At 44.8% G+C, this 27,953-nt stretch overlaps 1 protein-coding gene across 9 annotated transcripts; it reads left to right on the plus strand.

Moving 5' to 3' along the window:
• The first annotated feature begins 1,229 nt into the window (after positions 1–1,229).
• On the plus strand, positions 1,230–27,900 carry LOC131814728 (quinone oxidoreductase-like protein 2). Of its 9 annotated transcripts, none has more exons than XM_059145964.1 (10): positions 1,230–1,354; positions 1,433–1,541; positions 3,808–3,904; positions 5,217–5,275; positions 5,817–5,882; positions 6,553–6,662; positions 8,007–8,094; positions 11,729–11,910; positions 14,601–14,829; positions 26,638–27,900. In XM_059145964.1, exons 1-10 carry the CDS (start codon positions 1,305–1,307, stop codon positions 26,704–26,706), a joined length of 1,059 nt encoding a protein of 352 aa, XP_059001947.1. In that variant the 5' UTR covers positions 1,230–1,304; the 3' UTR covers positions 26,707–27,900. The 9 variants fall into 9 exon arrangements, with proteins under 9 accessions (XP_059001947.1, XP_059001948.1, XP_059001950.1 ...); XM_059145965.1 differs by having other exon boundaries at positions 8,007–8,088; XM_059145962.1 differs by having other exon boundaries at positions 1,259–1,541; positions 5,817–5,850; positions 8,007–8,090.
• The last annotated feature ends 53 nt before the right edge of the window (positions 27,901–27,953 follow it).

The following is a 27,953-nucleotide window of genomic DNA, read 5'->3' on the forward strand; positions in this document are numbered from 1 at the left end:
TGTAATTCCAAAGCCACACAGATAGGTGGTAGAGCTCAGCTGGAACTTCAGAGGCTATGCTCTTTGACCAGATGTCTTTTAAGGACATTGAGGGTGCCTGGGTGGCTCAGTGGGTTAAACCTCTGCTTTCAGCTCAGGTCATAATCTCAGGGTCCTTGGATCGAGGCCCACTTCAGGCTCTCTGCTCAGCAGGGAGCCTGCTTCCCTCTCTCTCTCTGCCTGCCTCTCTGCCTACTTGTGATCTCTCTCTCTGTCAAATAAATAGATAAAATCTTAAAAAAAAAAAAAAAAGACGTTGAGATGTGTTTAAAAGCCAGCTGTCAAATGAAATATTCTTCCCAGAATTATCTGCTTCTCTTATCTTGCTAATATATAAACATTTGGTTACTGATGCAACAGAAATCTACCCAGTTTTATAATATTTCGCAGATTGTATTGTTATGTTTTTCCAGAGTATACCTGTTCACCAAGCAATTAAGTAGTCATTGAGTCAATTATTGAGTGTTTAATATGTGCCAGGCATAATAGAGGCATCAAGAATATAAAAACCACCAGCTTTGGGCCTGCTTTTAACTGAAAGTATTCTTTGGATCTGAATACTAAAATCATTCAACGGTGGATTACTAGTAACTGTATAACTTAAGCGTAAATAGTCCCGCAAGTGTGAGAAAATTAGTAACAAGAATTGAACTCCAGCAAGGAACATTGAGGCCTTTACCTGTGCATTTAGGATTTCTCAGTGCGGAGAACCCAAGAACCGCTATTTACATGTCATCACGTGTTTTTTTTTTTTTTTTTAAAAGATTTTTATTTATTTAACAGACAGAGATTACAAGTAGGCAGAGAGAGAGAGAGGAGACAGCAGGGTCCCTGCCGAGCAGAGAGTCCGATGTGGGGCTCGATCCCAGGACTCTGGGATCATGACCTGAGCGGAAGGCAGAGGCTTTAACCCACTGAGCCACCCAGGCGCCCCATCACGTGTGGTTTCTAAGTTTCCCAAATTTGCTAGTAAAATACCAACGGAGTTTAATCTCCGCGGATCTATTCCTTTTGTTTTCTTTTCTCTCCATCGAGCTCCAGCACCCAGAGGCCGGGCCCAAGGGGCTCAGACCCCAGGGCAGCACGGTGCCCTGAGGGTGGGGTGACCCGGGCCGCAGCCCGCCCGGGTCGGGTCGCGGCCCCGGGCGTTCCCCACCCCCCCCACCCCCACTCTTCCGCGGTCCCAGGGGCCGGGGCGGGGCCGGCGCCGCGTTCCGCGCTTCCTGCCCCCTCGGGCCACCCCTCGCGCTGCTCTACTCCGGGCCATGGCGGTAGTGGCTCGAGGTCCGTGGCTGCCTCGGGCGTGGCTCTGCAGGTGGGGCCTCGACTCTCCCCTGAGCCCCAAAAGGCAGCCGGGGTTCCCCCGTAACCCACCGCTTGCTCTGTGTTACAGGAGGGCGGGGCCGGGCTGCGGCCGCCACTACCGCGCCGCGCTCTGCGCCGAGCTGAAGCAGCCCTTGGCTATTGAGGAGGTCGCCTCCCGCCCTGTCAGGCCTCATGAGGTAGGGTGGTGACGGGCCTATTCCCGGGAACCCCCCGACGCTCCCTTTCACTCTTCCCCTCGGCCGCCACACACCCACCGCGGGCTTCGGTCCTGCATGGAGTTCCCAAGTGCTCGGCTAGGGGGCGACCGGGAGCCTGGAGCGCAACTCCCGCGCTGGGGCCGGAAGGGCCCTTTCGGGGTTCACAAAAAGGCCACCAGAGCTGAGGGAAGATTGCTCCCCCAAACTCAGATGTAGGCCTCTTGAGGAAGGCCCCAGAGCTGTCGCCTTAGAAACCGACAATTCTGCTTTGCACAACGACTTTGCATAACCCCTTGCAGGTTCTTAGTTTAATACACAGAAATGGACCCCGTCCTTGGCTTCCCCTTCAGTGTCAGCATTTAATGATCTGTCCTCCCTCCTCCCCCAGACCAGTCCGGTAACGTCTGTCCTATAGTTCTGAGTACGGGCCTTGTGCTCTCCTCTGGTGCAGTGCCCTGATTTGGGGTGAGATTAGTTTAGGATTGTGGGCATTTCCAGTGAAATATAGAAGTCACTCTGGCCCTGCCCGGTGACCTCCCTGGTGACACAATGTCATCTCGAATGGAGAATGAGAACCTCTGACAAGGTGAAGCAAGTAGTGAGCCTCAGCGTTGGGGACCCCTGGTGAGAGAAGGCTTGTGGCTGCAGTCCTGATGTGTCAACTTCACTAGGGGGGGTCCCTGCTGCGAAGTGGATTATTTGAATGAGCATGTGATGGCAGCGGTCGGCTTCCTGGGATTCATGTGCTGAAAGACATTTATTCTTGAATCATCCTTGAATCTAAGGTGGAGAGGCTTGAGGCCCTACATGCACCATACATGTCAACCACTGGTGCGTCATGCATGCGGTGTGCGCAGCCTGAAGGTGGGCTCCTTAGTTCTGTTCTTCACCCAAACTCTGCCTCCTAAGGAATTAGCTCATGGGTGTTGGGTCTCTGTGAGTTTATTTGCCATCAACTCCTCATACTGTAGAATAGGGCCTGGCACATGGCAGACGCTCAAAACATCGTTGAATGGATGCATTTTGTCCCTAGAAATGTCTTCTCACCAACATGGCTTCCTCTGTCCTAAATGAGAAATGTCAGTGATTCTCTCAGCCTTCATTTTCTCCTTTTTCTCGGTCCTGTTCTCAGCCTGTCAGCATCACCTGGGGCTTGCTAAAACAGATTGCTGGACTCTGTCCCCGGAGTGTCTGATTCCCTAGGTCGGGGTGAGGCCCAAGAATTTGAATGTTTCAGTAAGTTCCCAGGTGACACTGAAGCTGCTGGTTTGGGAACCAGATTTTGAGAACCACTGGCTTACGGAGTGAAAAAGTGCTGGTTACACTGATGCAGGCCTGCCTCTGCTCTAGCATGGGCGTGAAGCATAGAAGCTGGGGATCTACAATTGGCCTCCACAGTGATTATTGATCCTCAGAACAGCTGGTCATGTTACCCTTCTGCTTAAAATCCTTTAATGGCTTCCCACTGTTCCTACTGTGAAGACCCAGAGCCTCAGTAAAGACTGCACATCCTTGGATAGTGTGGTCCCTGCTCTGTAGCCCCATCTCTTTCTCCTCTTTGCGCTCTACACTCACTGGTTTTTCTTTTGTTCCCATCACAGGGCCTTTGCACATGCCATCATGTTTGGTTGTGTTAGCTGTTCTTAGTTCAAGTATTCCTTTCTCAGAGATTTTTTTCCTGACTTCAACAAAAGGTTAAATCATCCTATTACGCATTTTCACAGCACCATATAGTTCTCTCTTTAACATTTTGTGTAGGAGTTGTAATTTAACACATAAATTATCACAATTACTTGGCTGATGTCTGTCTTCTCCCATCCAAGTACTAACCAGGCCCAACCATGCTTAGCTTTTGAGATCAGACTAGATGGAGTACATTCAGGTGGGAAGGCTGTATACAGATATCAGATATCTACCATAGTCTTAGCTTTGTAAAGGCAAGAACCTTGTGTATTTTGTCTCATCATTGCACTCGGGCACTTAATTCAGTACATGGCTTATAGCAGACATTCAGGAAATATTTTGATGCAACTGAATGAACTTTGTCTCCATAGCCATGCACCACTCTGCTTTGCTGCTATCACCTCCACCCCATACCACTTGCCTTTTTTATCTTAAGATCCCGCTGAACAGGGAGCCCAGCACAGGGCTTCATCCAATGACCCTGGGACCATGACCTGAGCTGAAGGCAGATGCCTAACCGACTGAGCCTCCCAGACACCTCCTGCTGCTGTTTCCTTTGCAGGTCAGAGTAGATGTCCATTTCTGTGGAGTTAATTTTGCTGACATTTTGGTCTGCCATGGTCAGTATCAGGAAAAGCCCCAACTTCCCTTCATACCTGGTGAGTATGGAGGGGCCAAGTGACTGCTCGGGAAAGAAGCAACAGAGTTTTCAGAACCGTGTGCTACTCAGGTGTAACGCTTGGCGCTGCTTGCCTCTCTGCTGTGATGCTTCATATATGTCAGTCAGCCTCACTCCTGATGAGAAGCACAAGATTGGGAGCCCCTTGACTGTTTCACCCCTAGTTTTATCCCCCATCTTAACATTGCACCTGGTTGGTAGTAGATGCTCAATAAAGACATTAACAATGCATAAATGAACAAATGAATTTTTATATATCATGGAGTCCTCATTGGCCCTCGTCATTTCCCTTTATTCCTTGTGAGTGCCTCAATATTGGTTTTTCACTGAGGGAGCACAGACATCTGTTTGCAGCTAAAACTCTCAGTTCTCACAAACACATTCCCAAAGAAACCTAATATCAGAGGATCAGAAAAAAGAAAAGAGTTTATACATTTCTAGCAGTCACTGTCTGATTGTAATTATGCCCAATCTGATTACATTTAGATCCTGAAAATGTGGACAAATGACTGCCTTTTGTTGTTGAAATTTAATTAAGGAGAAAGAAGTGTAGCTTATTATGTATGTAGTATGTGTATATTTTATACAGACGTGTACTATTAAGGATACAGTGATTGCAAAATGGTTGCTCTGTTTTGGCCTTGGGGTGTTTGGTTGTGTCTCAGCGTTTGGAATCATTTTCCTCTGTTTGTATTATTTGCTGACATGCTGGATGGGGCAGGGGATGTCAGAATCAATTGAGTTACTCCTCTGGCAGCTCCAGTGGCAAATGTATGATCATTAAATTCAGAAATTTTGGAGGTGGAAGAGGAAAGAACAGACAACATCAGTTTATCCAAATTGAGCCAAGTACTGTATGAATAAATATAGTTCATGTTCTTGAGGGCCTCCTAGTCCTCAGAAACAGATCAATGCATATGGTGAACATTGTAATCAGAGTGCTGTAAGGACCCCAAGGGCCCAGTGAAGCAGGATCAGAAGTACTCGTGTACCTGTGTGATGCTTGGTGTTTTTTCCCATTCTTGAAATTTTCATTTGTCAGTTGGTAAGAATGGGACTGCTGTCGCTTTTCAGGTTCTGATCATGAAATCTTAAGTTCACTTTCCTGTGCTTTGGATGCAGTGTTCTTCCCCGAGTGGGGAGGGGTGTGTTGGGTATGGGGGAGGGGTGGGGAGGGCACTTAAGCCCTCTCAGCTCTAGAAAATGGATAGGATGGCCTGTTGGTCAGGCTTTTCTCATCTCTGTGGTGCTGGGCTTTATAGATAACCTAGTGTTTAAACAATTTGTTTTAGGAATGGAGTTTTCTGGGACTGTACTGGAGATAGGCACCGATGTCAGCATAGTGAAAGAGGTGAGTGAGGTAAAATCGAGGGAATTGATGTATGTGTAGCCATGAGAAATGTGCTAACCTCATTTGTAGCCAAAGGGTCTTGCTTCTCTTGGCCTTTGCCAGCGGACACCAGAGGGAAACCGAGATGAAGGCGGAAGAAACTAATTCTGAATTGGAGGAAGGAAGCCAGTGGAAGTTCCTGGCTTCGTAAAACCTTTTATTTCTAAAGAAGACGGCACCTCAGTCTCTAGTTACTGAGAGGATAGAACATTCTCAAGTTTCAGCCTCTTGTGAGAAAAATTCCGGGATTCTAATTTATTTCAACTTTTTCCTCAATCTGTCCTGTCCAAACTGTGCTCATATTGTCTTGGCACCCTCATGGGGGTATTGAGAAGATGGTTGAATTATTTACTAAACATTAACTCTGAATAGATAATTAAGGCCAACCTGCAACTTACAGGGTCAGAAAGAAAGATTTTCTTTCTTTCTTTGATTAATTTGGAAAGCAGTAAATGGCAAGGCAATGTATTTGAAGAAGACCTTAATGGTATTTTCTCTTCAGGGAGATCGAGTTATTGGCGTGAGTGGCTTTAATGGTATGGCTGAAGAATGTGTCATTGACCAAAAGGTATCCCTAGCTCTCAATATGTCTGCTTGGAGATCTTTTTTTCCTCTTTTCTTTCCTTTAGCCTCCACCTAGCTCTCATTCCTTGTTACCCCCCCCCCCCCCTTTTTTGTATTTGTTTCTGAGCCAAGTACTTCTTTCTTTCAAATGCTAAAGACCTTTAATGTATCTGAGTGACAACCCTTGCACAGAGCTTTGTGTGAACACTGAGATGAAGAAGGGCATTTTTCCCCCTGGAGCAACTGGCTGGCTGTCCGATTGGACCATGGGTAGTTTTGGTAGAAAAACTGGTCCGGGGCAATGAGCTAGATATAATAGGTTTCTCCCCCACATCAAGCTTGTGAAAGAGGTGGTCCTGGGACTGGGGCCAGCCCGGGTGGTGGGGTAGGCGTGTACAGGATGTGAATGGCGGCCCCTAGTGGTGAAGAGCACCCCCCCCACAGCTTTATGGAGGTAAAACGGACAGAGGTAAAACGGACAGAGAACCGTCCAATTCTTGGATTTGAATTCCATCACAGCTTGCTTGGTTTTGACTTCTCTTGGGTTTTAGCTCCTGACAGGCTTGGTTCCTTCACAGATCAATCCACTCAACCAAATCACAATGTTTACTGAGCAGCCTTTGTGGGCAAGTACACGTGCTTAATCCCTAAGTGACTGTTACCTCTTTTCACAGATGCTGTGGCAGATTCCAGAAAGGGCCCCCCTCCGAGAAGCTGCTGCCCTACCTGTATCTTATGGCACTGCTATTTTGGCCTTGGAGCATCGGGCACGCACTCGACCAGGGTGAGAGTCTCTATAGACAACCCAGGGCTAATGTCTCTTTCTGAGATCAGAAGTGACCAGTAAGACCTTGCCCCTTCCTCTCCCTTCTCTAACCTTTGGCTCTTGTTCAGTTGGTGTGAGGAAAGGCCAAAGGAAGGTAGTGACCTGAGATGGGGGACCAGTGTCTTAGATGGAATGACAGACTGTGAACTTGGCCAGTATGAATTTGGCGAAATAGCTGTTTCAAATCTGGCCACTCTGGAGATCACCTCCTAGAAAACCTTACATTTTCTTTTGTTGTTGTTTTTTAAAAAATGCTTTATTTAATTTATCTGAGAAAGAATGCACCTGAACAGAGGGAGAGACAGGCAGAGGGAGAGGGAGAATCAGGCTCCCCGATGATCAGGGAGACCGGCATGGGGCTCAATCCCAGAAACTTTAAGGCAGACGCTTGATCAACTGAGCCATCACCCTGAAAACCTCACTTAAAAAAAAAAAAGATAGTATCTATTCCTTTGAGAGAGAGAGAGAGAGAAAGCATGAGAGGAGGGAGGGTCAGAGGGAGAAGCCGACTCCCTGCTGAGCAGAGAGCCCTGTGACTGGATCCTGGGACTCCAGGATCAGGACCTGAGCCAAAAGCAGACGCTTAACCAACTGAGCCAACCAGACGCCCCAAACCTTACACTTTAGAGAGCTGGTTTATGTAAACTTGTTTCAGTCTGGTTTTAATGGAGTCCTGTGGTGTTTGTTTCTGTGAGGCGTGGTTGGGTGTGCCTAACTGGGATATTTCAAACTCAAAGATGCAGAAGTTTCCCCATTTTACCTGCAATATATGCCTCTTGCCCTTTTCAGGGCAAGAATTGCTCCAGAGAGGTGCCTTTAGGTGAGCGGGGGCCATGAGTCTCTTCCATGAGGAAGAGATGTCTCCTAGAGAGAAGAAGGAATATTTTTTCCTGGGAAATCTTCAGCTGGGCCCAATTTGCACTGATCAAGCAGCCACATACGTAAGCCAGCCCCAAAGCCTAAAGAACGGGGGTCTGTGAAGAGCTGAATGAAATGGCCTTTAAGTTCTCTTCTTGCTTTTTTTGTTTTTTTTTTAATTTGACAGAGAGAGATCCCAAGTAGGCAGAGAGGCAGGCAGAGAGAGAGAGAGAGAGAGAGAGAAGGAAGCAGGCTCCCTGCAGAGCAGAGAGCCCAGTATGGGGCTCGATCCCAGGACCCCGGGATCATGACCTGAGCGGAAGGCAGAAGCTTTAACCCAGAGCCACCCAGGCGCCTCTCTCTTCTTGCTTTTAAATGTTCACGAAATCATATGATTGGATGATGTTGGAAGGTTTCTGAAGTAATGTTCATCTTTCTCTGCAGAGAAACTGTTTTAGTGACGGCAGCAGCTGGAGCCACAGGCCTGGCGGTGATAGATGTGGCAACCAACGTTCTTCAGGCTCAGGTGTTTGTATGTTGGGGTCTCTGTTTAAAAAAAAAAAAAAAATCATACCTCCAGTTTCCAGACATAGAATGTGTTCATTTGTTCGCTCATTAATGTCATGGGCAAGGCCCTGGGGATATAAAGTCACCCAGAGGAGGGTCTGGCCTTCTATTTGCCTGCAGACTGGTGAGGGGACATGGGAGTAGCTCCCTCATCTGTCCTGTTACTGGAACCTGGCAAGAGCCGACTTGCTTCTTGGCCTCTGCAGATTCTGTTCCTTCTACCTGTAAAGCTCTTCTGAACTGTCTCCCTCTGCACTTCAGGTCTAAACACAGATGTCACTTCTTTAGGGAAGTATTCTTTGTTCCTCAGGAGAGTTAATCTCTCTTCCCACCCCTCTCCCCCAGCTGTTTGTAGACGGTGTGCTCATCTCCTGTACTTCTCTTTCATGGTACACACCTCAGTGTGTGGTTAATCCTTTCCTTGAGTCATGATGGGATTACGGTCTCCCTCCTGCTTGACTGGAATCCCCCTGAAGGCCGGGACAGTGTCTGTTTGGCTTATTACTGTAGTCCCAGCAGCTGGCACGGTGCCTAGACCATAGTAAGCACTCAGTAACTATTTCCTGAATGAAAGAATAAAGGAAAGAAAGACCCAAATCTCTTCAGGGGCCTCACTCTGAGACTGTGGGTGTCAGATAAGGAGGGTTTCTTGAAGACCGTAGGCATTTAAAGTGACTTCGGAAAGACTGGTCGCAGTTGAATAGAGGAAGAAGGGAGGTGAAGGCCGTTTCAGTGCCGGAGGACATGTCCAAAGATAGAGACAAGGGGCATCCCAGGATTCATTCAGGGAGTTGGCAAGTAGCATCTGTGGAGCAAAGGATTTGGGCGGTGGGGAGTGGTGGAAGATAACTTTAGGGAGGTAGGCAGAGACACGATCATGAGGCACTGAAGAATTTGAATCCTTGTTGGAAGCTCTCAGGAGCCACTAAGAACTTTAAACTGGGAAGAACCGTGATCATATTTGCATTTTGCCAAGTTCATTCTGGTAGCAGTGGGGGTGCGAGATGGGGCAAAGTCAGGGACAGTCTGGAGGAAGTAGAGCAGCCTCTCGTTGCCGTCCAAGCGGGCGGTGGTGATAGTTGAGCCAGGGCACCGGAAATGAATCAAGAGAGACTAGAGTAGAAGAAAATAGAGTTTGATCCTCATCCAGTTGAAGGAACAAGGACTTTGAAATGACTCTGACTTAGGTTCAGATTCCAACACTGCCTCCAGCTTAATTGCTTCAGTTTCCTCACGGGTAAAATAAAGCTTTCCTCATACGGGGTTGTTGTGGGGATATTGAAATTACACGTGCAGTACGCCTGCTAGAGGGCATGGCATGTTGGTAAGAATCTCTTAAAAAGGGAACCTGTTATTATTAGACATTGAGTGGGAAGGAGCAAACTAGGTTAACTTGTGGATTTGCCATTTATTGCAGTTGAGAAGACAGGAGGGAATGGTGAGCTCAGTTTTGGAAGCATTAAGTGTGAGGTTTCTGGGATGCTGGCAGTTGGGATATCCAGAAGGCGCCGAGATACCCAGGTTTGGAGATAATTGGATTGTTCTGGAATTTCTTCAGGTGGCGTCTCTCCTTGCTCTCGTCACTTCTCTTTGGGAAGGACATGTGAGTTCTGAGAGCAGTCTTAGCTACCAGGAGGCTCTCCATGGAACATGAACACGTTTCGTGTCAAAGTCAGGCTCTTAGCACCTCTCAGTGGGGAGACCAAAATTAGCCTCCTTGTCTAGAACCACTGATTATTTACCATTTCTAGGAAGATAAAATTGCACTATTTGTTTTGATTAGTGGTAGTAGGTTAAGTGAGAGAAAAATTCACTTCAACTCAGATACTAAAGTTAATTCAAGCTCTGTATTCTTCAGTAGCCATAATGGTTCTCAGCAAAAGCAAACAACAACAAAATAATAAACACAACTTTAAAATGTCATCATGCCACCTACTTGGAACAGGTTATTTTGAGAACAACCTGTATTTACAGCATTTCATATTGCTTTCAAAGTGACTCCACACCAATTATCTTACCCCTGCTGCTAACAAACCCCTGGAGGTGGGTAAAGTGTTTATTATCCCTACTTCACAGATGAAGAAAGTGAGGCACCAGGGGAGACAGGGGCTTGTGGCTGGTCTCGCTGGCATCCTTGTGAGAATAGAGATTGGCGTCAACTACCTGACCCTAGGCTGGTGTCTGCTCTCTGTGGCGCTGTGTGAAGGTACTTGAGGGTAGCTCTCAGGTTCAAATAGTTATGGGTGAGTTTGAAGTCTTCTAAGGGCACTGATGATCTTGTGTGTTTGGATGCAAATTCCGAATGTCACCTTGGGGCCAAACTGCCCTGGTTAGTGTGTGCTATCCAGGGGTAGGGCACCAGTAGGCAGTGCTTACATGTTGGAAGCATTTCTGGAGACCCAAACCCCAGACTTCCTCACAGTATGGCCCATGGCCATCTTTGCCAGGCGGTAAGATGGTTTTCTTCCAGGCTGATGGAGTGGAAATGCATGGGCTTTGGAGTCAAGCAGCGGTACCACCTGCTACCATGCTAAGCCTGAGTTAATTACTTAACCTCTAGGTCTGTGTCTCCATCTATAGAATGGATGTCATTATACTTCCCCTGTAATGTTCTTATGAGGTTTAAATAGAATAAACGATGGTGTATGTGTAACAATAGATTCAATGTATCTAACATTTTGTTTTCCAAGGGCCCTTTGCACAGTATTCCATTGGTCTTTTAAAACAAAATTCTTTTAAAACAAATTTTCTATTATGGATGAGGTAACTGAAGCTTAGGAAAGCTGGTGGGCATCGTAGAGGTTAAAAGCATGAACTCTGGAGATGGACAACCTGGGCTTGATCCCACTTCTGCTCCCATTAGCTTTGTGACCTTGAGCAAGTTACTTAAAACTTCTTCTGCTTCAGTTTTTCATCTCTAAAGTGGGGATGCTCACTGTGTGTGTATCATTGGGCTATTAGGAGGATTAAGTGAGTTATGAATATATGTAAAGCATTTAGAAGAGAAGCTGGCACATAGTAATATCTAAGTATTAGTTCTTACTAAGTCATTTGTCTTAGGTAACACTGCTCGTTAGTAGCAGAGTCATGATTTGAACTCAGGTCCTTCCAACGTCAGCATCTTCCTACTGAATCATGTTTTACCCTCTGAGAAGCTTTTCGAGATCGCGATCTAGACTGGCTACCTCTCGTTTGCACTTCTGCAACCCTCATACCCCCCACCTTCACACTGCTGTACTTTGCTATCTTGACTCTAAGCTTGGGTATCCTCACAACTTCACTCACAGTAAGTGCTCGGAAAATGATGGTTTCAGCCCTATTTGGAGAAGACTTTCTGAGTGTCTCCTGAGTCATCTTCTAGCTAGACTCATTGGGGTTCCAGGATTCCTGGAAATGTGGACCCCATGGCCAGCCGGTGTGGGGGGCTAGTGTGCTGGTGCTGAGTGTTGGCCCTGATGTGTGGGGTTGAGGCTGATGTGAGGGCAGCAAGGTCACATTGGTTTCCTTGGTTGGTACCCTTTGGTGGGACGCTGGGTGGGTAGGGTGAGCCCCTCTTCTACATATTCTGGATCATCAGAAACTTTGCGTTCTCTGTGCAGGTGATAGCTGCAACTGGAAGTGACAAGAAGTGCAAGCTGGCATTGCAGAAAGGCGCACAGTCCACTGTGAACTATAGTCAGGGCAGCCTGAAGGAGGCAGTGAGGAAGCTGGTGGGCAGTGCAGGGGTGAATGTGGCCATCGACACTGTGGGAGGAGATGTCTTTCTGGAGGCGCTCCGCAGGTGCGTGTGGTGGTCTTTCTAGAAGGGGGCTGGACCTGGGGATCTGCTGAAACTTTCCAGACCTGTCTTCCTTCTGGCCTTACATTTTTGCTGCTCACTTTTCCTGTAGGTTTCGGCATCAACGAGAACAGCTGAGTGGGAGTGTGAAAAGGAATAGAAGCAGAGGGAAAATCAGGAAATGCTTAAATATAGAAAAACAAGATATCCAACTGGAAAATATCCAGAAAATGACTGCAGACTCTCTAGCTGGCAATATTGAATGCTTTAGAAATTATGCATGTGTTAAATTCAGCTATGCTGGCCCCGATTAACTACTTTATATACGTAGTGTGGGTAATTCTTTGGATCATCATTCAGATGTTAGAATAACCTGGTCCCTAGTTCACCATGCGCCAAAGCACAGACTCTTTTGATCTTACTGGTTTCAGAAGCAGCCAGCGAGTTTTAATGGGACTGTTGTATTCACACCGGTTCTCACTCTGTTTTTAACCAGGATCTCTGGAGTGTTCCATTAATACTGGTTTTATTTCTCCTGTCATCCTGGCAAGTACAATTTTTTAATTTATCTCAGTTTAAAGCTGAAGAAACAAAAGTAGACAGAACAGTGTACCCACCCAAGGGTCCCAGTTGCTTTTCTGGCCCCTGAGCATACCTGCACCGTGCTGGGTGGTACTGTGCTCAGGGAAGCCAAGGAAGGAGGATGTTGACTCCGCGGAGAGCCAGGACAGAGAGCTGCTAACTCTCATGCCCCTCTTGCCTTTTGGGTAATGGGTAACCAATTATCACAAGTGTTACCACAAGTGCTTCTCATTTCCCTCTAAAGAAGAAAAGCAAAAAGTGAAAGCCAAACAGAGATACACATATTCTATATAAAGATGTTTACAAATTTTTAAAAAATATTTTTATTTATTTATTTATTTATTTGCTAGAGCACAATCAGGGGGAGCAGTAGGCAGAGGGAGAGGGAGAAGTAGACTCCCCACTGAGCAGGGAGCCTGATGCGGGCCTGGATCAGCGCACGACCCTGGAATCATGACCTGAGCCAAAGGCAAATTCTTAACTTACTGACCCCCACACCCCCACTCCCAGTGCCCTGCTTATACCTTATTTTTATGTTTTCCTACTGAAGAATCCGAAGTGTTACAGGATGCTTCGCTCCTGCCTGTTTGTCAGGTCACGAGGAATTCTCAGCTGGGGGTTTAATGCATGTTGCTTTTTTTTTTTTTTTTTTTTTAAAGTTATGATAAAGGGTGCCTGGGTGGCTCAGTGGGTTAAGCGTCTGTCTTCAGCTCTGGTCATGATCTCAGGGTCCTGGGATCAAGCCCCAAAATTTGGCTCTCTGCTTGGCGGGGAGCCTGCTTCCCTCTCTCTCTCTGCCTGTTTCTCTGCCTACTTGTGATCTCTCATCAAATAAATAAATGAAATATTTTAAAAAAAGATTAAAAAAAGTTATGGTGGGGCGCCTGGGTGGCTCAGTGGGTTAAGCCGCTGCCTTCGGCTCAGGTCATGATCTCAGGGTCCTGGGATCGAGCCCCACATCGGGCTCTCTGCTCAGCAGGGAGCCTGCTTTCCTCTCTCTCTCTTTCTCTGCCTGCCTCTCTGCCTACTTGTGATCTCTGTCTGTCAAATAAATAAATAAAATCTTTAAAAAAAAAAAAAGTTATGGTAAAAATATATGTAACTTAATACTTACCATTTTAAACATTTGTAAGTATAAAATTCAGGGGCATTAAGTATGCTCACAATGTTGTGTCCCCATCCCCAGCAAAGACTCTATTACCTGTTAAATAGTAACTGCCCTCCTCCACCCCCACCTACCCTAATGTCTGCTTTTTATCTCTGTGAGTTAATGTAGATTGCTTTTTCTCATTCTACACATTTTATTGTGGTTGAAAAAATACATAATGTCAAATTTGCAATATTAACCACTTTTTACATTAACCATCTTTAAGTATGTAGTTCCGTAGCGTAAAGTATATTTACATTGTTGTGGCATAGATGTCTATCACTTTTTCACCTGGCAAATCTAAAATTAAACCCATTGAACCCATTAAACATCAATTCCTGTTTCTCCCTTCACCTAACCCCTGGTAAGCGCCATTTTACTTTCTGTTTCTATGAATCTGACTACTTTAGATATTTCATGTAGGTAGAATCATACAGTATTTGTCTTTTTGTGACTCGCTTATTTCATTTAGCGTAATGTCCTCAAGGTTCATCCATGTCATAGCATGTGACAGCACTTCCTTCCTGTTTAATGAACAATATTCTTTTGTATGTAGAGAAGACATTTTGTTTATCCGTCTGTCGGCTGATGGCCATTTGGGTTGCTTCTCGCTCTTGGCTACAGTAGATAGGGCTGCTGTGAACGCAGGAGTGCCGCTCTCTCTCCAAGACCCTGTTTTCAGGGATTTTGGCTATAGACCTAGAGTGGCATTGCCAGATTAAACAGTAGTTCTAGTTTTAATTTTCTAAGAAACCTCCATACTGTTTTCCAGTTGCACCATTATACAGTCCCATGAAGAGAACATGAGGGTTCCAGTTTCTCCATATCTTCACTAATACTTGTTATGTTCTACTGTGGTGGTTGTTTTTTATAGTAGCCATTCCAGTGAGTGTGAATATTTATATGTTGCTTTTTTTTTTTTTTTTTTTAAATAATTTCTTTTCTTTGTCCTTTCTGCCCCCAGCCTGGCGTGGGAAGGCAGGATCGTGGTGGTGGGTTTTGCTGGAGGAAACATTGCTTCTGTGCCAGCCAACCTTCTGCTCTTGAAGAATATCTCAGCCATGGGGCTGTACTGGGGCCGATACAAAGAGCAGAGCTTTCCCGTCTTCTCCAGAACCCTGTCCTCGGCTCTTCAGTATTGCCAACAAGGGCGCATCCAGCCACACATCGGAGCAGTTTTTAAATTGGAGGAGGTGAGATGCTCTTGAAGGAGGTGATGTGGCCAAACACCAGGACATAATCAGTGTCAAATGACTGGGTAGTTTCTCTCTGGCTTCCATGAATCCTCCTTTTATGGAATGAAAAGGTACAAAGGCAGTGCAGAATAATGGGGTCTCACAGGCCGTGAGGGGTTGGGATTTCACCAGGTCTTCTGAGTCGTATGGGGGTCACCTCAGGCCTAGGGAGCCACCTGGGAGGCTGAATTTGCCCAGACCAGGGAGGAGCTGGATTCTGAGGGCTCTCCCTGCGTCACTTGTTTCTTAAGTAGAGGGAAGTGATGGTACTTTAGAAAATCATTTACCCGCGTTAATATGAACTGTGAACTCTGTAACACACAGTCTAAGAAGGAAGTATTTAACTTGACCTTTGATTTTAGAAAACAGACGCTTTCAAGTCCAACCAGATGATCTAAGCTGAAGTTCTGTGAACAAAACACTAAATTACACCCCGCATCCTAGGACTGTAATTCATCCATTAGTCACTGTGGTTAATTTTGTGGGCTATTCACTCCCTTTTTTCATTCCCCCTCAGTCCCATCAATGCGGCTTAAACTTCCTCCAAAGTGTAATTGTGTGCATGCATATGCAATATAGTTGTAAATGTCAATCTGTTAGGCATTCACTGTGAAGTCCTTTTCTTTTCCTTTTTTTGGTTTAATTTGTGTTAATGTTTAAAAACCTGTTTTGGTGACTCCCATCAGCATCGATGGGGGGGGACATTTTGTTCATATGCAGATTACTGCCGCCCCCCCCCCCCTGTCCACGCCAGACTTTGTTGCCCACCAGCCTTCCATTTTGATATTTGATGGGGGATATTCTTCTCGAATATGGTTTACTTTTTTCCTCTTTTTTTTCATATGTCAGTCCGGAGGGTTGCATCGGGTGATAAAAAGAGAACCTGTCTGGCCTTCAGAAAACTGGTCGGATACTTCCGACTACTTCCGGCTCTGCCTTCTCCCGTTGCAGCTGGGTGAAAGTCTCCTGTCCTTTCCAACCTGCCATCTCCATGTTTTCCTACAGGGAGGCCCCAGCCAGGATGTAGGCAGGTAGGGGGAGGCCTGAGCAGCCTGGGCTCTGGGACCCCCTCCACAGCGGGGGGGTCTGAGTAGCTGCACATTTTTACCTTTGCATTCATCTTTTTCTTTTGTGAAGAGGTTTGTGGCTTAAAAACTTAAAGACCACCAGATTCAAGAATTTCTGAGTCCCATTCCGTCTTGTGGCTTTTATCATGTGTCTAGTGAGCTGCGATTTGCGTTACACACGGCTCACCTACACCTGTTGAAAGAGGATGAGGACAATCAGGACAGGCGTGCAACGCTGGCTCGTCTAAACCGCCTCTTCTCCCCCACTGACCTGTCCCAGGTGCTGCTCAGGCAGGAGAGAAAGCCAGATTGGGATTATTGTTTTATTTATTTTTAAATTTTTTATTTTTTAAAAAGATTTTATTTATTTATTTGTCAGAGAGAAAGAGAGAGAGCGAGCGCACAAGCAGAGGGAGTAGCAGGCTCCCCACCGAGCAGGGAGCCTGATGCGGGACTCGATCCCAGGACTCTGGGATTATGACCTGAGCTGAAGGCAGACACTTAACTGACTGAGCCCCCCAGGCATCCCTGAATTATTGCTTTAATCACTCACGTTAAAGTTCTCTCTTCTCTTAAACATGAATGAACTATAATTACTAACCTCCTGTCAGCTTCCATTTGTTCTGCTCCTTTCCAATGTGGGCTCTGCAGACGGGGTTAATCTGATTCTTCCCATTCTGCTGACCTTCCTGCTATCCCTGGGCCCTCTGATGGGGCCATTCTCCCTAACCATTTCATCTCATTCACACCCCCTCCACTTACGATTTCTTCTCTCTCTCTCTTTTTCCCGTATGTCAACTATTTAAAGGAATAGGAATAGAAGTGGCAGTTCTCATGTCTTAGGTGCGTGCTGTAGGTCAAGAATGGTGCTAAGCACTTGACATGCATTTTCTCTTTTCCTCTTCATAATGCTCCCTTGAGCTATGAACCATTTTTTTTTTAAGATTTTTATTTATTTATTTGACAGAGATCACAAGTAGGCAGAGAGGCAGGCAGAGAGCTAGGAAGGGAAGCAGGCTCCTTGCTGAGCAGAGAGCCCGATGCAGGGCTCGATCCCAGGACCTGGGATCATGACCTGAGCCAAAGGCAGAGGCTTTAACCCACTGAGCCACCCAGGTGCCCCTGAACCGTTAACACATTTTACAGAAGAAGAAATCAAGACTACCCAGTATTATGTAGTAAGTAGCAGAGCTGGAATCCAGTCCAGGTTGTTCTGACACCAGAATTGAGCTCCTTACGTCTGTGTTGGACTCTCCCCTCAAATAAGCCAGGAAATTGCTTCTTAGACACCTTCTTTTCGAGTATAAAGTTTGTCCATCCATCAGAGAATTATCTATGTAAAAGAGCTGCCTTACAGTTCAAACTGCCAGAAGTCTTGAACTTTCCCAGGCACAACCAGATTCTCTCTCTCTCTCTCTCTATATATATATATATATATATTTTTTTTTTTAAGTGAAGATGATTAAATGAATGTATATAGTTAATTTCACTCAACCCATTAATATTTTTCATGTAAATCTGTTAACGTATGAGAAAAAATTATCAGAACTTGCCTGGACTCTGAAAATGACTGTGCATATATATATACACAAATATATACATACAATAACCACGGATACCAGTGCTTCCTAGCTTTCTTTTCTCCTGAACATATGGGCTTATAGATTTGACCTTGATAGTTGATGTTAATGACTATATATATATACTTTGTTCCCTAGCCTGTCTGATAGACACGAGATATGAGCTCCCGAAGCACTCTGTGCATTTTCTTTGTCTGCTTGTGATAGTTCAATGCCTGTCATTCCCATAGATTATAAACTTTATGTGAACAGGGGCCATGCATCTCCTTGTCTCCAGCTCCTGGCAGGTACTCGTGTATGTGTGGAATGGCTGACTGAGAGTAGAAGATGATCGTTCAGACCTCCTGAGTGCAGATCCTGGCCCTACCACTTAACTGGCTATGGGCAGATCGCTCACGTCTGTATGCTTGAGTTTCCTCATCTGTAATGGGGGCGGTTATGTACTCTGCCTACTAAGGTCGTTGTGAAGATTAAATAAGATAACACATGTAAAAGCACTTAGCAGACACTTACTATTTGTGTAAAGGAACATACCGGGCCGTTATAAATATACAGAGTTGAGATTTTTCAGGTCCCGTGAACCATAACACATTTGCATAGAACATTTCATGGGCAGGATTAGAGAGACAGTCTTTAGATTTTGAATTTTAATTAGAATTTATTATTTTCTGAAGTGTTGTATCCGTGCCCTGATGGACGGGCCATACATGAGCCCCGTGATCTGTCCAGGGGATGGTCTTATGCAGAGGCGCCAAGTCTGCTTTCTGTAGAGAGATGCTCACACATGTCTCATCCAGACATAGGACTTACACCTCAGAGATCTGAACTCGATTGTCATCTAAAAGTCAGGTGAGGTCACCACATGAATAAATTTGATAGAGAGAAATTGTTTACTTGAAGTTTCCTGGGTATATCTGTGGAATATTCTTAAAAATTAAATTACTGTCTGTGGCACCTGGGTGGCTCAGTGGGTTAAGCCTCTGCCTTCGGCTCAGGTCATGATCCCAGGGTCCTGGGATCGAGCCCTGCATGGGGTTCTCTGCTCAGCAGGGAGCCTGCTTCCTCCTTTCTCTGCCTGCTTCTCTGCCTACTTGTGATCTCTCTCTGTCCAATAAATAAATAAATAAATAATCTTAAAAAAAATTAAATTACTGTCTAAGTTTCGGGAAGGTAGGTACTAATTTGTGTTCACTCCTTCAGATCCAGTTCATGGGGCTCTCCATATCTGCCAGTGACATCCGCCCCAGGCCCTGGCCCCTTGTCACCTTTCTCTAATGATGGTTCACACCACTGATCCCTGCCGTCATACAGTCAGACTCTGTCCCCAGGGCCCATCTCCTAATACTTGTGGTCACATGCTCTCCCTGGTGGGAGGGCTGATTCTTGGCAGGGCCTCCACTGTGCTCTTCCTCGTGGGAGCTGCTGTGGCCCTGGTGAGCAGTTCTGAGCCTAAGGACCTATTGAAGCGCTCTGGCTTCCCCAGAAACTGGATGCGGGGGTCTGGGTAATGCAACCAAGAAGTTGGTGGGGAGTTTACCCCAAGGAAGAAGGATTTGACAAATGAAAAACGAGACAAATTGCTGTCTTTGCTCCTCCTGATGGAGTATGTCAACAAGCAGCGGGCTCTATAAGGCCCTTCTGGAGAGGTCCCCCGGAGCCATGTCTGGTTCTGGATCAGTAACACACACCTCCTTCCTTGATTCTCTTCACCTTTTCCCTCACCCTTGCTTCCCTTGGATTGCAGTGAAGCCTTAAGGCATACTTTTTTTCCCCCCCAAACATTTATTTGTTTGAGAAAGAAAGAGAAAGGGAGAGAGAGAATCCCAGGGAGAGTCCCTGCTAAGCACAGAGCCCGACCTGGGGCTTGATCCCGCAACCGTGATGTCATGACTTGAGCTGAAATTCAGAGTCAGATGCTTAACCTACTGGGCCACCCCCGTGCCTCTAGGGTGTATACTTTGACTAGGCTTTATTTTCAAGGAACCCAGGCTGACACTTAGTTTTGAAGATTTCTTTATATTGGGGTTTTATAATACGTGACTTGACTTTTTTTTAAGTTAGGTTTATTGAGCTTTTATCTACATTTAGTAAAATTCACTCCAAGCTTTGACAAACACATAAAGTCATGTAACCACCCCACTGCAATCAAGATATAGAATGTTTCCATCACTCTGAAAGGGGCCCTTGTGCCCCTTGTCACCAATCCCTGTTTCCTAGCCCACAGCCCCTAGCAACAACTGGTCTGTTTTCTCTCCTCAAAGTTTCACCTTTTCCAGACTGTCATATAAATGGACTCATACACGAGTGGTCTTTAAGGTCTAGCTTCTTTCAAACCTTGCGTAATTCTTCTGAGGCTTATACATGTCTCTCCCCCCCCCCCCACTATTTTATTTATTAGAGGGGCTCTTGGATAGCTCAGTCTTTAAGTGTCTGCCTTCTGCTCAGGTCATGATCCCAGGGTCCTATTGAGCCCCCATTGGGCTCCCTGCTTGGTGGGAATTCTGCTTCTCCCTCTCCTCCCCCTGCTTTTGTTCCCTCTCTCGTTCCCTTCTCTCTTGTTTTTCTCTATCAAATAAATAAATAAATAAAATCTTAAAATTTTTATTTATTAGAGAGAGAAAGAGAGCAAGCATGAGGGGAGGAGAGGGAGAGGGAGAAACAGACTCGCTGAGCAGGGAGCCCCACATGGGGCGCAATCTGAGGACCTCAGGATCATGACCTGAGCTGAAGGCAGACACCTCTCTGACCGAGCCACCCTGGCACCCCACCCATGGTTTTGCATATGTCAGTAATTTGTTCTTTTTTTTTTTTTTTTTTTTAACTGCGGAAGAGTGTTTCATTGTGTGGGCGTTCCACAACTTGTTTTTTCATTTATCAATTAATAATTTGATTATTTTTAGTTTTTGGTGATTACATACAAACTTGTATAAACATTCACATTCAAGTGTTCTACAGACTTTTTTTTAAAATTTTAGGACCAGGATTTCTGCATCATGTGCTAACCATATGTTTAACTTCTAATAAGTTTGCATAGACGTATAGTGGGCTTTATTTACAGAGCAGGTTTATTCCTCCCAGTCTCCAGTGGTCCCTAGTTAACATCATTAGATAAGAATGTCTGTTTATTTTATTTTATTTTTTTTTTTAAGATTTTCTTTATTTATTTGACAGATCACAAGTAGGCAGAGAGGCAGGCAGGGTGGGGGGGGGGGAGCAGGCTCCCTGCTGAGCAGAGAGCCCGATGCAGGGCTCAGTTCCAGGACCCTGAGATCATGACCCAAGCCGAAGGCAGAGGCTCAACCCACTGAACCACTCAGGTGCCCCAAGAATGTCGGTTTAAAGGAGTTCTATGCAGAATCATACAAATGCCAGTTATCGATGCTTCTCAGGAAGAGGCACCCTTGACTGTGTCCGCTGCTCTCTCTTCTTGCCTTGCTACAAGTGTTTCCCATGCCTCTCTACAACCCAGGTTTTGAAGACACGGCCACTGTTACTGCATTCCTACCAAAGCCCATATGTAGCATCTGGGTTTTCTATTTCTTGGCATATTCTGGGTGAGACACTGGTGCTCCAGCATGCATTTTCTTTTTGTACGCTGGGGATTTTGTTTGTAATGATTTGCTACTATTTAACGTTTAATGAACTACCAAGTGAGTTTCAGGATGATGGTTTTATTTTTTCATCCCCACCAACAGTATTGTTGGGCACCTGCCAGAATTTCATACTGTCAGGTGGTTTTCCTTCATTTTAGCCCTTCCAGTAGGTATCTGGTGGTTTCGGATTGTGGGTTTAATTTGCATTTCTCTCTGGAATAATGATCTCAAGTATCTTTTCATATGCTTATTTGTCAGCTGTGTCTCTTTTTTGGTAAAATGCATTGACTGATTTCTCAAAGAAGATTCATATCAACTTGTAATCAGAGCAATGACATGATAAATATAATTCAGCTGGGACTGCGTATCACTAACTAAACATTTTTCCCTTTAAAAACAAGCCCACTGAGTCCGGGTGTAGTCATTCATTCATGAGTTCATTTGATTCATCAGCTTTCATGGGGTACATTCTGTATGCCAGTCAACAAAAACTAAGACTTAAGGAATTTGTTTTGTCGGGAAGCTCTCAGGACAGGGTTATGATAGGGGGAAGGGATGGTTTCTAAGGAGGCGTGAGTCAGCGTCATGTATTTTGGGAGCTATAGCTTACTCCGCTGAGTCCTGCTTGATAAGCTAATTAAAAATTCCAGCAGCGGAACCCAGAACAAAAGCAATATCCTCACCCTGCCCCCAGATTCTGGGTTGCATATCCCCAGAGACAAATTTAATTATGGCTTCACCCGAGTGGGGAGGGTTCTGGGAACAGCCTGTGGGTCTCTCTGGGGATGGGTCTGGAGCAGCCTCCCTCTCCCGGGAGAATGCAGAAGGAGTAAAATGTCCCCAGGCATCTGAATTAGCTGTCAAAAACTCCGGTCTAGGGCCCTGCAGTTCCCTTCTTAGTTTCTCACTCAGAGCCTTATCACACTTACTAAACATTCAGTTCTTTTGGTTTTTTTCCCCAAAGATTTCATCTATTCATTTGACAGAGACCACAGCAGGCAGAGAGAGAGGGGAAAAGCAGGCCCCCTGCCGAGCAGAGAGCCCCATGAGAGCCCAGGACCCTGGGATCATGACCTGAGCCGAAGGCAGAGGCTTTAACCCACTGAGCCACCCAGGCAAAAAAACTTATGCTTTCCCCCATTGTTATCTTTCAGAGAAGTGAGGTAAATGTGTGCTGCATTTTTATAAATATTTATATGCAAAATGATTAAAAAGAAGCTCTAGCATTGAAAGGGACAACTTTCTTTTTATGTCAAGATTTACTTGTTAGGAGATTGCTCATTTCTCTAGGATGCCAGGTAAAAGAAGTATCATTCTCTCGAGTCATGCTTGCTTTCCCGAGTATTTTCTGTCGTAGGGCTGTGACAGATCTCTGGAAACAAGGGGCTTCGAACTGACAGGAAGAGATGCAGCTGTGAGTCACCTGAGCTGTGCCTCCGAGTGAGGGGATTGATGGTGATCGACAGGGCAGGGATGCGTATTTCAAAACATGTATCTTAGACCTCTACCCCCTCCTTTGAGTAGGTCTAAATTTGCTTGGACTGGAAAGGTCTCTGTAAGGCACAAAGAACCGCAAGGCAGAGGTTTTTGAAAACCGGGATTTTGTGCTGCAGAGAATCTATTTGTTTGACTGATTGATGGGTTTCTCTGCTTATTTTTATTTAATTACTTTTTTCTATGCTTTGGGGGAAGGATTTCAAGGGGGAAGGGCTGGTTATCCATATTTCTTATTTCAGCACACATTTGCATTGTTGGACCATCCTTTGTTTCTTCCTCAGTGTATTTCTGGAGTCCGTATTTCCCGATTCTCGTTATCCTCGCTGCCCACTACCGTCCTTCCCTCTTTCTCCTCTCGTCAGACTCACTCTCTGTAGTGCGTTTGGTACATGTCCTTGGATTTATATGTCCTTGTAAAACATACATTTTTTTGTATGCTCATTTCTTTTCTTTTCTTTTTTTTTTTTTTTTTTAAGATTTTATTTATTTGACAGAGAGAGAGAAATCCCAAGTAGGCAGAGAGGCAGGCAGAGAGAGAGAGGGGAGGAAGCAGGCTCCCTGCGGAGCAGAGAGCCCCATGCGGGGCTCGATCCCAGGACCCTGGGATCATGACCTGAGCCCAAGGCAGAAGCTTTAACCCACTGAGCCACCCAGGTGCCCCTATGCTCGTTTATTTTCAAGTTACACAAATAAATAACAACAGAGGGTTGTGCTGTAGGCCTTATTCTATTTCTTCATTTCTCACTCAGTGCTGTCTTTTTGAGACCCACCTCTGTTGCTGGTGCTGTTTCCAGTTCATTGCTTCCCACTGTTGCCAAGGGGGCCGTGGTGTGCCCCTGCCGTGGTTTATACCTCTGCTTCCCAGTGATGCACGCTGGGGTTGACCTGTTTCCCTGCCACCGTAATAGGCACTAGCGTCTACAGTCTCACCGTTGGGACTTGTGCAAAGTTGCTTTGGGAGTATTTTCCCGGAGGTAAGGTTGTCGGGTCACACGATGTATGCATACTTAATTTGACAGCCAAGTGCTCTCCAGGATGACTTGATCAGTTTATGGCCCCTGCCAGCAGTGCCAGGGTACGTGCCAATTCTTTTTTCACCACCCTGTTGCTACATAGCATTGTTCTACTTTCTGATTTTTGCCAAACCAATAGGCATTAAGTGGCATGTTATTATTTTAATTTGCATTTCCCTGATTTCTAATCAATGTAAGCTTCTCGTTATAGATTTGGTAAACATTCGAGTTTAGCAATTTAAACCCTTCATGCAGTTTTCTGCAGGGCTTCCTGCCTCTTTCTTATTCATTTGCAAAAGTTCCTTGTGTAATCTGTCATTTGCAGATTTTAATGTGTGTATGGATCACCTGGGGATCTTGTTAAGATGCAGATTATGATTCACTGAAGGTGGAAGGGGGCTCAAGATTGTGATTTCCTTTTTTTTTTTTTTGCTAGAGATTTTCTTTATTTATTTGACAGACAGAGATCACAAGTAGGCAGAGAGGCAGGCAGAGAGAGAGGAGGAAGCAGGTGCCCCACTGAGCAGAGAGCCCGATGTGCGGCTCGATCCCAGGAACCTGAGACCACGACCTGAGCTGAAGGCAGATGCTTAACCCACTGAGCCATCCAGGTGCCCCAACATTGTGGATTTCTAATAAGCTCCCAGATAATGCAGAAACCTCTGGTCCTTGAACCACCCTGTGAGTAGCAAGGTTCTGGACGTTAGTTTGAGACTTTGGAAAACTCTGTCCTTCCGAATTTGTCATTTCTCTATCACCCTTGTCTCGATTTAATGTAATCAAACACATTGATATTTTGCCTTGTGGGTTAGTGCTATTTGGGACATGTTTAAAAAGTTCTTTTTCCTATCTGGGCCACAGTGATCTTCTCTATTTTTCTCTACTAACTTTTTTCCTATTTTTAAAGATTTATTTATTTGAAAGAGAGAGAGCACTCATGAGCAGGGGGAGGGGCAGAACGAGAGCGAGAGAGAAAATCTCAAGCAGACTCTCAACTGAGCATGGACCCCAATGCGGGGCTCGATTCCAGGACCTGTTCGTGACCTGAGCTGAAATCAAGAGTTGGCTGCTTCACCGAGTAAGCCACCCAGGGGCTCCTCTCCACTAACATTATACTTGTATTTTACACTTAAGGATTTACTCCATCTTAAGGTACCTCTGTATTAGATATAAATTAGGTAACCAATTTTTATTTTTCCCCTTTTAGTAAGCTAGTTATCCTGGACCAAATAGTTAATTGTTTCTCCATTTATTTGTCGTGCTACCTTCAAGTTCCCAGATACACTCTGCTTTCTCTTCTGTTTCTTCAGTTCAGATTTCTGTTCCTATAATAATATCATATTGTTTTTTATCTTTATAGCTTTGAAGTATGTTTTAATATCTGGAAGTGTCACTCTTCCACCTTAGTTTTTAAAATTTGATTTAGTATTTTTGTGAATCTTTATCCTTTTAGGTAAATTTTGTGTTTTTTTTTTTAAAAAAAGATTATTTATTTGAGAGAAAGAGAAATAGCGAGAGAGAGAGAGCACACAAGCAGGGGATGGGGAGGGGAGAGGAGGAAGCAGACTCCCCGCCAAGCAAGGAGCCCAGTGTGGGGCTCCATCCCAGGACCCTGGGATCTTGACCTGAGCCAAAGGCAGACGCTTAACCCACTGAGCCACCCAGGCGCCCCTGCATTGGCTTTTTAGATTAATTTGGGGACGTATTGATATTTTTATAATGTCTTATTTCATAAACAGGGTCGTATTACCATTTATTCAGATCCTTCATGTTTTAAAGTAGATTTTAAAGTTTTTCTCCATAAAGTCTTGTGGATCATTCTTAGTTATGCTAATTATAGTACTTTACTGTTTCTGTTGCCTTTGAGAAGACAATTTTATTTTTATTTTTATTTTATTTCTGTTACATTTCCTAGCAGGGAGCCCGATGTGGGACTCAATCCCGGGACCCTGGGATCATGACCTGAGCTGAAGGCAGATGCTTAACCGACTGAGCCACCCAGGCGTCCCTTATTGTTGAGTTTTAAGACTTCTTTGTATATTTTAGATACAAGTTCTTTATGAGGCATGCATTTTACAAAGATTTTTCTCCCAGACTGTGGCTTGTCTTCTCATTCTCCTGAGGGTTTTTTGCAGAGCAGAAGTTTGTAATTTTATGATGTCCAACTTACCAGTTTTTTTCTTTTATGGATCATGCTTTGGTTCTCACTGCCAGATCCAACGTGATGTGGACTTTTTTTTCTATTTTCTTCTGAAACTTTTATAGCTTTGCCTTTTACATATAGGTGTAAGATTCATTTTGAGTTAATTTTTGTGAAAGGTGTAGGGAGAACATCTTGATTCATTTCTTGTGTGTATGGATGTTTAGTAAGTTCTAGCACCATTTCTTGAAAAGGCTGTCCTTTCTCCATTGAATTCCCTTTGCTCTTTTGTTAAGGATCAGTTGCCTGTATTTGGTTGGGTCTGTTTTTGGACTCTAATCTGTTCTATTGATCCGTTTATCTGTTCTTTCACCAGTATCACATTGTCTTGATTACTGTGGCTTCTTCTTTATTTATGTTTTATAACCTTGTACTTCTAGAAAAATAGGATTTGAGATAGATTGCAATTTTGGTTACTCTGGAAACAGGACAATTTTAATAAAAAGATAAAAATTGCATCATATTAAACTATCGATTCTTCTGGCAGGGGCTATATTCTTTCAAAAACTAGAACACACAGAAGTATTACCATAGAGTATGGACAGCCCTGAGGACTTTTTACCTGGTATCATTTATCTGACAACATTGAAAACCATACTTGAGACAGAAATATTCCAAGATTGGGTTATTCTTAAATATTATGTTTCCCCTTTGAGTTTGTGGTGATTAATTATTTAGTTAGTATTGCATAGTCAGCTCTATATAGTTCATTGGAGGCAGTCTTAATATTTGAACTATTTTAAGACTCAAACTACCAGCCACTATTTGTTGAAATATGCAAATGTGACCACATTTTTTTTTTTTTTAATTTTTTAGGTCAATGATGCCTTCCTTCATGTGATACAGCGCAAATCCACGGGCAAGGTGCTTATCTCCCTTAAATAAATCCTCACCTCAGGAGTCAACTCAGCACGTCCAAATCCAAACTCATCATCTCTCCAAAAAACCTCATTTCCTTCCTGTGCTTCTAAGTGTTACCACTTTCCTTATTAATTTGCATTCAAAATCTTTGAGGGTCGCCTTTGATTCTGTTTTCTTATTCCACTTAATTAGTGTGACATATGCTTTATTGCCCTAACTTGGATGTCTTTGGGAGTGAAAGAATGCTATTAGTAGTTAAACCAGGAAGGCAGATGTGCCAAGCAAAGTGGGATGTATGGTCATCCTGTTCAGAAAGCATCAGTGCCCTGGTTCTGTTGTCCCCACCTCTAAGATAGCTCTGACCTCTGTATCCTCTTTCCATTCTGCCTAATTATGTCTCATCTGCTAATTTCAGTAACTTCCTCACTGGCTTTCCCACCTTTAAACTCCCCCCACGCCTCCATCCTTTTGATACACTGTTCCCATGGTGACCTTTCCAAAGTACAGCTATGTCTTTGTTTTTACTCAAAACCTGCAATGGCTTCCCATTGTCTACCTGGCGGAGTTCAGACTCTTCGAGCTAGCATTCTTTAATGTCCTTGATTTCGCCCCGCTCTGCTTTATGTTACATCCCTCTGGCCCCTCCGTCTGCACTTACATTTCCTGCCAACCCTCCTGTGCTCTGCTCCAACAGTTTCCTCTACTCCCTTACCTCTGTCAAACATAAGCCCTCCTGACCTCCAGGACTGACCTCTGCCATGAATGAGGCTGTCACCTCAGGAGGGTGGTCATTTCTTCCTTTCCACCTTCCTGTAGCTTTCCCCCCAGGATTTGTCACATTCTGCCTTGCACCCAAGAGAACAGCTGGTCTAGTAGCATGAACACAGCATTTCACATCTAAGATGTGGGTTTGAATCCCAGTCTTGCCACTTTGGAGGTGGTTACTGAAAGTTCGCAAGACTTCCTTTTCTCACTGTACAGCAGATGTTACAATATCTACCCCGTAATGATGCCATGAGCAATACGTGCAGTGACTGGGCAAAGTTCCTGGTGCATGGTGAGCTATCAGTGGATGCTGTCTCCTTTACTTCTTTCTTTCCTCCGTTCCCAATGTTCCTCGAGAGCAGGTACCATGTCTGAATCACCTTGGTACTCTCACAATTCCTAGCACCCTGAGTCACCCTTATTAAATACTCAATAAATGGAATTGATTTTGAATTATCTGCAAGTCTAAATTGTGGGAATAAGTAAGTAAGTAAGTAAGAATACAT

Source organism: Mustela lutreola, chromosome 14, assembly GCF_030435805.1.
Source record: "Mustela lutreola isolate mMusLut2 chromosome 14, mMusLut2.pri, whole genome shotgun sequence".
Taxonomy (NCBI): domain Eukaryota; kingdom Metazoa; phylum Chordata; class Mammalia; order Carnivora; family Mustelidae; genus Mustela; species Mustela lutreola.